The 10845-nt window shown below is 42.0% G+C and overlaps 1 protein-coding gene across 1 annotated transcript; it reads right to left on the reverse strand.

The window, feature by feature from the left end:
- Positions 1-1225: 1225 nt before the first annotated feature.
- eci2 (enoyl-CoA delta isomerase 2) lies at positions 1226-10616 on the reverse strand. The gene is made up of 11 exons (XM_071898707.2): positions 10485-10616; positions 8610-8671; positions 7616-7719; positions 7396-7494; positions 6177-6365; positions 5675-5744; positions 5280-5382; positions 4999-5119; positions 4563-4652; positions 4090-4233; positions 1226-1597 (listed from the first exon to the last, which is right to left on the reverse strand). The coding sequence occupies exons 1-11, from the start codon at positions 10538-10540 to the stop codon at positions 1442-1444; spliced, it is 1194 nt and encodes a 397-aa protein (XP_071754808.2). The 5' UTR covers positions 10541-10616; the 3' UTR covers positions 1226-1441.
- Between the last annotated feature and the right edge of the window lie 229 nt (positions 10617-10845).

Raw genomic sequence — 10845 nt, forward strand, 5'->3', positions numbered from 1 at the left:
AGGTTTGGAAATCATGAAGAAAACTGACGATTTGCTCTGGTGAAATTTGAACTTCTCACATCCTGGTCTGCCCCAGTCTCCCCTGGATTAGATCTATTTCCAGGTGTGGAGCGCCACCTAGTGGATCAGCTGTGAAGCTACACGCAAACACCTCCACATCCAACTTCAACATGAAGGGTGCATCACAATAAACAGCATTTATTTTTATTCTATTCCATCGGTTCCCAAATCCATAACACATTCAGAGCCACCAGACAGAAAAATTATCTTTCAAAATCCCAGTTTATTACAATATTTATTATCACTGCATTATGTTACATTGGTTTGATGGACGGCAGAGAGAGTCCTAGAGAAACAAAATCACTGAATAAAAACGGTTTGCTGTGTTGAGGTTTGCACAACAAACATCTGGACACTCTTCAACATCTGAACACATCAGTTAGTGTTTAAGGCACAAAGTTAGCTGACCAGTTAGTTCAGATACAACCAGCAGACTTGACTCAGTACTCACTTCATGTCATGTACAGCACATTCTGCACTGTCTGTTCACACTGATCACAACACCTGCATTCACAGGAACTACATGAGTTTCTTTCCAAAATGCTATGTCTGATTTGAAGAAAATGTTACCTGATACTCATCGCTCAGTATTTCAAAAATAAATGTGATTACAGGTAGGAAAAGGTCTGTGTGATGGCTCAAAATTTAAATGATCAGTACAGAGATTGACTTTCATATGTCTTCAATGTTTGGATTGAAATGCTTCAAAAAAGAAGAAATGAAAACTTAATTTCAACCATTCTGGCAAAATAAAAATCATTAGCTGAAGTTCATCATTTAATAACTGTAAAATCTAAAGAGGATCCAGTCTGTTATCATCTTGTCAGCCAAGGATTTAAGTGACTTACTGTCATTAATAAGTACCATGATGATTCATTTGAATTTTGTTTTCTATCATTTTGTCAGAGCTGGTGTCACTTTTCCCCCTCGATGTCTAGCCTGACATTCAGACCAATGCTTCAAACTGAAGTCCCGCCCACAAAGGCTCTGATTGGCTCGATCGTTGTGAGATCAGACTAGTGGATTCTCACTTTGGAGTCAAACTCTTCGTACCGTCTCCTTCCAGTCACGCTGTGAAAACTGTTAAAAGTTAGTGTGTGTTGGGAGTGAGACGGACGACACTCAAAACGCTCTTAGAGAAAAGGCTGCAGTGAAGTGAGAGTTAGGTTTTCACTGCATCTGATGCTTTGTGATGTGAAAGGCAAAATTACTTCTACGTGTACGACACTTTTTATTACGTTATTTTTATTCAGAACTGTTGCTCTCTCCCTCTCTCTTTCACAGCCTGGAAGAAGTTCATGTCGGCCTCGCTCGCTCTCCCTCCCCCTCCCTCTCTCTCCCTCTCTCTCTCCCTCCCTCCCTCTCTCTCTCTCCCTCTCTCTCAGAGTTTGGACTTGCCCTGGAAGAAGCTCAGGATGGCGTTCATGCACTCGTCGGACTGCCAGCGCTCCACCAGCCGCTCCACCTCCGTGTCGTTCACCGCATGCAGACGCTCCTTGTCTGCCGAGCGGATCAGCTGTTTAGACAGAGCCAGAGACTGGAGAGAGAGAGAGAGAGAGACAGAGAGAGAGAGAGATGGAGAGAGAGAGAAAATTGGAGAAAAAGGACTTTATTGCAGTCACATCAAAAAATGAATGTACTTAAAGAAAACAATGAACAAACAAAAGAGACATGGGTCAGGTTCAAACTGAGCGCCATCTTGATGAGTTGATGTCAGCATTTGAAAACAGACGCAAACTTAACTTGTGTTTGGACAAAAAAAACTAAAATATTCACCAAAATGATTCTTTGACATTGCTGAGCGATGAGCAGAGCTGCAGAAAGTCTAAATCAAAAACTACAGCAACCGGATTTAAGGATTTAACCTTCATGATGTTGATCCGGAATGTTCCCTAATGTTAGCAGTCGGCTACGTTAGATTTATCTCCAAACTAAGTCTACAGTGTTAGCTAATGTTAGCATCATCTACTTCATGTTGTTAACGTTATCTTCAAACCAGCTAGGTCCATAATGTTAGCTAATGTTAGCATCATCTACTTCATGTTGTTAACATTATTTATCTCCAAACCAACTAGATCTAACTATTTCTCTTGCAATTAGCTGGTTTTAACAGCAGGAGTTTTAACCAGCTAATGTCACCTAATGCTAATGTTAGCTAGCAGACACAGCTAGCATAAACAATTTGACGGTCAAAGAAGATGCTGTATCTTTATCTATTTGTTGTGTCATTCTCAATATGTCCAATTGTTGTAATTACTTGTTTAATTATTATCTTATTATTATCTATATCAGGGGTCGGCAAGTAAATTTGGCCTCGGGACAATTTTTTCTAGGTTATTAGATGGCGGGGCAGAACATAACTAGAAGCAACGGGTGAATTTATTTTTGTCATTTATTTTTCTCCTCCTTTAATAACATTTGCTAAAAATACAGACTGCAAAGCATAATGTGGTTTTGTAAGTAATATAGACCTAGAAAAGCAGATATTTTAGTTTTGTGGCTATTTGCATTTAGTCCTCGTGCTTCTGTTTTGCTGAAATATAAGTTGGATCAAACTATTGAATTGCGTTCTTATTTCATGAAGACAATGTCATTATTGTTATTATCATAAAATCATTTAATTTTCCGCACCAGGTGGCGCTGTCCAGTTATTTATTGTACTAACCGTTTCAGCACCACACGGCCGCGCCGCCATCCAGCCTCATCATAAATTAAACAGCCTAACGTGAGCATTTTTTAAGTGGGGGTAAATTCTTTATTTGGACATTATATTGGGGACTCTCAAAGTTGGCCCAAGACTGTTAAATGTAAAATAATTAAATTGCTGGCGGGCCAGTCATGGCCCGCGGGCTGCCTGTTGCCGACCCCTGATCTATATCCTGTTCTCTGCTGATCATAAAACATTTCATCTAACCTCATGTGAGCTTTCAGGTCAGAAGAAGCAACAGAACAGGACGACATTTAGTTGTTCATGTGTTTAACTCACTGGAACGTCCACACCCAAAATCATTTTTATTCATTATGTTTAAAATCAACCACAAACAAACTGCAGCAGACATGACTCACTTTTCACAAGTAGAGTTGACTCTACTACTGTGAATATTACTGATAATTTGGATTTTTATTGTGTCGGACAGCTGATAAAATCGGTGGATCCGGTGCCATGTGCCTGCCTGTGTTGAAACACCTGTCCTGCTGGTAATCACCACTGGGAGGCAGACAAGAACGGTTTTCCCATTCAGGAGCTCGTATTTTTGATAATATATCCACCAATTTATATTTTGGATAAATCTGACATGATGTGAACGCAGCATATTCTGTCAGCAGGTTTCCACTCACATGGACATCAAATTCAACAACATTAAAGTCCCATCTCCTCCACTGTCCAGAGTTTTATTTTGTGTCTTTCTGTCCATTCAAAGCTGTGTGTGTGGTGTCATGAACCAAAAACACTCTCAATCCATTTCTCCACGTTCATTTTCCAGCATCTCTCTGAGCCTTACCAAGAACAGGCCGTTTCTGTCTCCGTGTCTTTAAGGCTCATTAATATTCACGACCCTCCGTTCCGATCGGCTAACCGTTTCGAGAGCGAAACGTGAGACGCCGCGGCCCGGCGGCTACAGGTAGGGAAAACTCTCCGGTAATAAACGATGACGACCGCTCGACCGCTTTGAAAAAAATACTTTGTTAGTCTATTATTTCTTACAGAAATGATAATGAGCGAACCTTTGTGACGCCGCAAAGTTACGGAAGTCCAAACGGCTCGTTTAGAGGCTCGCTTTTCTAATATGGATTGTGTGGATTTAGTTTTGATACTTTCACCATGTTTAGATACACATCCAACTCCTTTATCCTCACAGAGGAGAGGGAGTCCTGCTTTACATGATGTGGAGCTTTAAAGGTCTTGTTTGGTTAAATTCCAAGGCCTTATTTTATTTTCCTCAAATCCACAAACTTTCCAGGGTTTTCCAGGCCCTGTGTGTGTGTGTGTGTGTGTGTGTGTGTGTGTGTGTGTGTGTGTGTGCTCACGTTGCGCGGCAGCTTGGCGTAGGCCTTCAGTCTGGTCCAAACCTCCGACTGGAAGCTGCTGTCAGGGAAAACCTCCGTGACCAAACCCTGTTCACACGCCTGAACCGCCGTCAGCTTCTTATTGAACAACAGCATCTCACTGGCCTGAGAGAGAGAGAGAGAGAGAGAGAGAGAGAGAGAGAGAGAGAGAGAGAGAGAGAGAGAGAGAGAGAGAGAGAAGAGAAGAGAGAGAGAGAGAGAGAGAGAGAGAGAGAGAGAGAGAGAGAGAGAGAGAGAGAGAGAGAAGAGAGAAAGAGAGAGAGAGAGAAGAGATGGAGACATCGGAAGAAATATGAAAGTTTCATGGTTTCAGTTTTGATTTATTTTTTGTCACAGAATGGTTTTACCATCAGAACGGACATCAAAGCCTGGGCTGCTGTGTGTGTGTGTGTGTGTGTGTGTGTGTGTGTGTGTGTGTGTGTGTCTGTCTGTACCTTAGCAGGGCCCATTATCCTGGGGAAGGTGAAGGAAGAGCAGCCTTCAGGACTCTGACCCAACATGCTGAACGGAGTATGGAAGGTCGCCTAGAGAGAGAGAGAGAGAGAGAGAGAGAGAGAGAGAGAGAGGGAGAGAGAGAGAGAGAGAGAGAGAGAGAGAGAGTGAGAACTGAATTTTAAAAGGACTTTATTACAGTCACATCAAAAAATGTTTGTACATAAAGAAAACAAAAGAAAAAGCCATTTTACAAAAAAAAAACAGAAAACAAGGAAGAAAAAGGGGGTTAAAAAGCAAGTAATAAGGAGAGAGAGAGAGAGAGAAAGAAAGAAATATAACAACAAAGTTAGTGGATGAATGATGAGGTCATGTAGTTATTCTTGTTGCAAACTGTTTTAGCTGTGTGTGTGTGTGTGTGTGTGTGTGTGTGTGTACCCTCTCTGTAGCGTAGACCAGGTCGAACAGTCCCAACACTGTGACTGGTATTCCTACAGCCGGTCCGTTCACCACGGCAACCAGCGGCTTGGGGAAATCTATATAGGCCTTCACATAGGTCCTGCAGAGGAACAGCCATACTCACTCTGTAGGTCTTATCAAAAAGGTTCATTCCAAAATCTGACACCATCTTATCCAATCTTATCCTTACACTGTTTTGAGTGCAGGTGATTGGTCGGTCAATCAATCAGCCAACTGACCATCCAATCAGTGATGATTACCTGAGTAGATCTCCACCGCTCTTGGCCATCTGCTCGACCCCTCCCTCTGGGATCTTGGTGAAGTTGGTCAGGTCGTTTCCACTGCAGTAGAAGTCTCCAGCACCTAGTGTGACAGTGAGTGTGTGTGTGTGTGTGTGTGTGTGTGTGTGTGTGTGTGTGTAAAGAAATAAGAAGAGATGTTTCCAAAGAATCCCACTTAAAATGTCTCAGAAAATATGAAAACATGTCAATGGAAAAGTGATTAAATATCTGACTAACCAACTGACTGACCTGCTGACTAATTCACTAACCAATTGACTGATTAACTCACTAATCAACTGTGTGTGTGTGTGTGTGTGTGTGTGTGTGTGTGTGTGTGTGTGTGTGTATGTGTGTGTGTGTGTGTGTGTGTGTACCAGTAAAGACGGTGATGACTGAGCCATCTGTAGCTGCCTGCTCCAGAGCTGTGATGATCTCATTGTACATCTGGGAGGGGGGGGGGGGGGGGGGGGTTATATAGTCAACAGAAGTAATAGGAACATAAAATGTTATCTAGTAAAATATATTGGTAATGCTTTATTTCCTAATAATTTCCTAGAAGGGAACTGTTAATTTCTTGAAGTTTCCTGGAAAGAACTGCAAAACTATAAACTATTTACTGGAAAGGTCAATTATCAGAAGTCATTATTCATATAATTATATAATATAGTTATTTGTTGAATTCTTAATTTTAGTTCATTTCTAATTTCCTATATAACTGCTACATCATGTCATGCTTCTTTCCAGGAAACTTCCGAAGAAATGAACAGTTCCTTTCTAGGAAATTAGGAGGAAATTGCGGACCCGGAAATAATACAGTTAGCTTCAGTGCAGCCGTCTGATTGGTCAGGACCGGGCAGGACCGGGCGGGTCGGTCACCTGTGTGGTGATGGCGTTCTTCTTGGTGGGCCGGTTCAGTTTGATGGTGGTGATGTCATCCTCGGTGGTGACCAGTAGCGTCTCGTACGTCGGGCCGCTCCCGGCGGGCTGCGCGGCCACCTGGGCGGAGCCTCCCTCCTCCGCCACCAGGGAACCAATCAGGTCACAGTACTGCTGCCTGGCGTCGTCCTGATGGCAGGAAAGGCAGAGAGACAGAATTTAATGCCTCGTTTCATTCATTCATATTTATTTATTTGTTTGTTTAATTTAAAGAGTGGGTGGTTCAATGTTCCTTAAAAGGGGAATTTCACTAAAACTCACTAAGATTGTTAATCTAGGACGACTGTAAGTTTCAGAGTTAACTTTAACAATTCTTAAAGCTAGTCAGAATCAAAGTTAAGACTAATTTCGCAAATGAAATAAACTGAAATGAAAACAACTTTACAGCTTACAGACTTTACACATTAGAGAGCTGATTTCTAACCCAAAAAAAGTGCAAAAAATGTTTAAACCCTGTAAAACTGAATTTGAAGCTTGAAATACTACATTTAACTTTTACAACAGTTTACATAATATCATTGAAGACATTTTGAGACTCAAGACCTGAAGAAACTTTTCCAAATTTCCAATGTTTTCATTCAGTGGTTTTCTGAGTTTTGAGTCGTCTGACCTCAAGACGACGGGAAATCCAATCAGACTGAATGATCTGACTGAGGTGATTAAAAGAAAACTGAGGGTTTTGATTTTGTGCCAGCATTAAACATCTACCGTTAATCATAATTCTAGATGTTTAACATAGATACAGGAAAATGACTGTGTGAGTGTTTTAGGGTGGATTTCTCCTTCCACCATAAATCACCTCTTCCTGTTAGATGTTTGGTGTAAAATAGAGCTGGGCCACATGGTTGAAATCAATATCATGATAATCATAAGGCTTATTTTCGACATCAGTATACATCATGATATGGCTCACGGTGGTAATGTTAGGCGTGATGTCAAACAAAACTGACATTTTCAAACAACATTTCTTAAAGAGTTTCATTCCTCATTTTGTCAGAGTTTTTAAATATAATGTGTTTGTTCTCATCAGATCAGACAGCAGAATTGTGTGTCATGATTTCCCAGAATCTCACATCATCACCATTTGATTCACTGACAGACCAGAAACGCTGATACTGAATTATCACAAGCGGTGTGTAAATAAAGTGTGTTGACTGACCTGTGTTATGGAGCCCAGAGAGTTCCAAGCGTCCCACTTGGCCTTGTTGACAAAGTCCAGCATCCCTGGTTTAGGAGTGTTACAGGGACCCTGGGTGGCCTGGGGGAGTCACGTGTCATATCAATGAAGCATGCTGGTTGAATTAAAACTGTGTGGCAGTGTGAGTGACAGACTGGACTCAGAGACACAGCTGCAGTCCTTCAGTAAGCAGACGGTCTACCTGTTTGAACAGAGCGTAGATCTGCAGTTTGACCTGGTTGCCCGGGTCGTTCTTCAGCGAGCCCAGCCGGTCTTTAGCCTGGTTAAACTGCTCCACTGAGGCACCTACACACACACACACACACAATGATTATCATGAATTACCAGTGATCAATAATGTTTACATCAATTCATAGTATTCCCATGATGTCACATGCATTTCCTACCAATAAGGTGCTTTACCATACACACAGCTCGTTGGCTGTCGTTTGATTATAATCACCTGTTGATTTATTCCAATCACCTGTTATTTTCCAGCCAAGATGGCCGTGTGCTGATGGAACAGAATACTATGAATAGGCTATGGGCCTATTAGATAAGATAAGATAAAATAGCACTTTATTAATCCCCTTGGGGAAATTCAGGAGCCACAGCAGCAACTGGCAGACAGGACCAAGGAAAACAAGTACAGGAAGTACAATAAGATAATAAAAAAGAAGAGGTACTAAGATAAAACAATAGAGGTAATGTACATAATATAGAGACTATGGAGACAGTGCAAAAATGCAAATAATAATAATAACAATAATAATAATAAATGCGTATTCTTACGCTATTATTATCAGCCTAGTAATATTCTGTGGCATTTTCATATAAATAAGTGTCTCTTTTGCTCCACTTTATCTCTGCTTGATATAATACAATTCAACTCATGATTCTTTTCATATCATTTCATCTGTATTTTTTTTTATTAATTGATTAATCATTTAGTCTATAAAATGTCAAAAATAATTACAAATGCTCATCATCATTTCCCAGAGCCCAAAGTGATTCTTCAGATGCCTTCCAGCCAAACAAGTAGCCAAAGAATTCAATTAATGATGAGATGAAACAGAAAAGTAGCAAATCTTGTTTGGTATGTTTGGTATTTTTACTTGATAACTGACTAAAACGATCATTGATAACTGATAACTAATCATCTTTATTTAGAGACAGCATCTAATGCGAATACTTACCCATCATTGGTGAGGCGGTGGTGTGAAACTTCAGACTGGGAATGGAAGAGAGTTTGACTGACCTGGAGGAGGAGGAGAGAGAGAGGGAGGAGAGAGGGAGGAGGAGGAGGAGGAGGAAGTGAGGAAGGAAGGAGGGAGGGAGAAAAGAAAAGGAGGGAGAACGACAGTGAAGGAAATGTCTGTCCAAGTTGAAATCATCACAAGTCAACTTTTTCCTCACAGTCCTGATGAATGTTTCCATTCATTCAGAGAAATAAACCAGGGATGGCAATACAACATGAATGGTGATATCAGCTCCATGTTATTCTGCTGTCAGGAACATGAATGGTGATATCAGCTCCATGTTATTCTGCTGTCAGGAACATGAATGGTGATATCAGCTCCATGTTATTCTGCTGTCAGGAACATGAATGGTGATATCAGCTCCATGTTATTCTGCTGTCAGGAACATGAATGGTGATATCAGCTCCATGTTATTCTGCTGTAGTAATCACTAATGAGACTCTTGACCATCACAGTTTCACAAGCTCTCCATCCAAATTATATTATTGTCACTTTGTAATGACATTTTTAAATTGTTGTTTACATTCTAGCAGCCAATGGCATCGCTGGAAAGATTTGTGTCTCAGAAATAAACAGAATTCTGCACAGTCAGACTTTGTTGTCACTGAACTTTTATTGATCACATCGGATCCTGGTTGTATTGAATCCTGATCCTCATATTGAACCTGAATCGTGAGATAAGCAGATCGTCCCATCCCTGATATGAACTAGGACAACACAGTGAACCCCTTCCAGCTCCAGACCCTGACCTCTGGGGCAACAGAAAAGAGACTTTCCCTAATTGAATCAACTAAGAATCACATATTGTTATTACTGGTAGTGAGGCACAGAGAACGCAACTATTTATCAGGAAACTAACTTTTCCCTCCACCTGCTACAGAGGCTGTAAAATACTCCATACTCCAGCTTTCACCAGTCAAACCAGACAAATCTGATTTAACAGAAGAGAAGAAGATCCAAACCTTGGAGGATCATCTGTAAAAAGTGGCAGGTAAAGTATCTGGTGGGGTGACACTGTTCATTTACTCCCCCCACCCCCCCTCACCCCTCACCCCTCACCCCGGCTGTCTGATCATCTGCCCCTCCCCCCCTCATCCATACACACTGTAACCTTTCCTCCAGTTACTGTTTACCTCTATTTGTATCAAGTCATAAACCCTGCAGCAACAGCGCTGTTCAACCACAGGAGGAACAATACTATACAATAACACAGCAGTTTAATTCAGTCATAATCAGTGTGTTTTGGTGCATCAGCCTCCATCAGGCCTGTTCAGGTCAGTTAGGGGTTAGTCTGGGCTGCAGGTGGTCAGAGCTGACCTGCCACAGGGAATCTGGAGCAAAGGTCACAGCTCAGCTAGCTGCTGCACCAAGCTAACACTGTCTCTGGTTATTACAGGAGAGTCTAGACAAATAAAATCTAGGTGAGCTCAGTTGTGAGGAGTCAGGGTCTGCAGCTTGGCCTGAGACTAACGACCTGTAGCTTGACGGATCCGATGTTAGTTAACGTTGCCTTGCTTGCTAGCTTAGCTTACATTCATTCATTTGGCACAGAGCATAGCCGCTGCAGCTGTCAGTGTTAGCATAGCTGGCTGGTTAGCTAAAGTAAACGGGAGAATTAGGGAAAAGCTAACTCCAGTGAGATGCAACAGTGACTGTCCGTCGATAACCGACCCAAACTAGCTTGTGGCTAATTCGCAAACATTAGCTGTGAGTTCTCTAACTAACTCAGTTTGACCTCGGTCCTGTTAGCGTTAGTGTGCCAGCACCTCATAACTAACACTGCGTTACCGTTAGCAAGTCTGCTTTTCTTACCTCGCTAATCTGACGAAACGCCACGGAGCGAAACAGCTCAAGGCGACGCCAGCCATTTAAACAGAGACGGAGGTTCAAAGTACAGAACAGAGGAAGTTAGGGAACAGTTAACTAGCTTAGCTTCGCTGCTTGGTTATTCAGATTCAATCAAATATGAAGGCAGAGCCGCTGTTTACACCGCTGGTCCCGCCCACTGCCGCTCAGAGTGCTCTCCCATTGGCTGAAGCGCTCTGTCGCTGAATCATCCACTAATCTGATTTGTCCAATGAACGGGACCTTCGAGAACAAGGGGAGAGCGTGGTATCCAATCGAAACGCGCGCTCACAAAGAAGGCCCGCCCCTTTTCGTGTAACTGTCCAAC

This window comes from Centroberyx gerrardi, chromosome 22 (genome assembly GCF_048128805.1).
Source record: "Centroberyx gerrardi isolate f3 chromosome 22, fCenGer3.hap1.cur.20231027, whole genome shotgun sequence".
In the NCBI taxonomy this organism is placed as follows: domain Eukaryota; kingdom Metazoa; phylum Chordata; class Actinopteri; order Beryciformes; family Berycidae; genus Centroberyx; species Centroberyx gerrardi.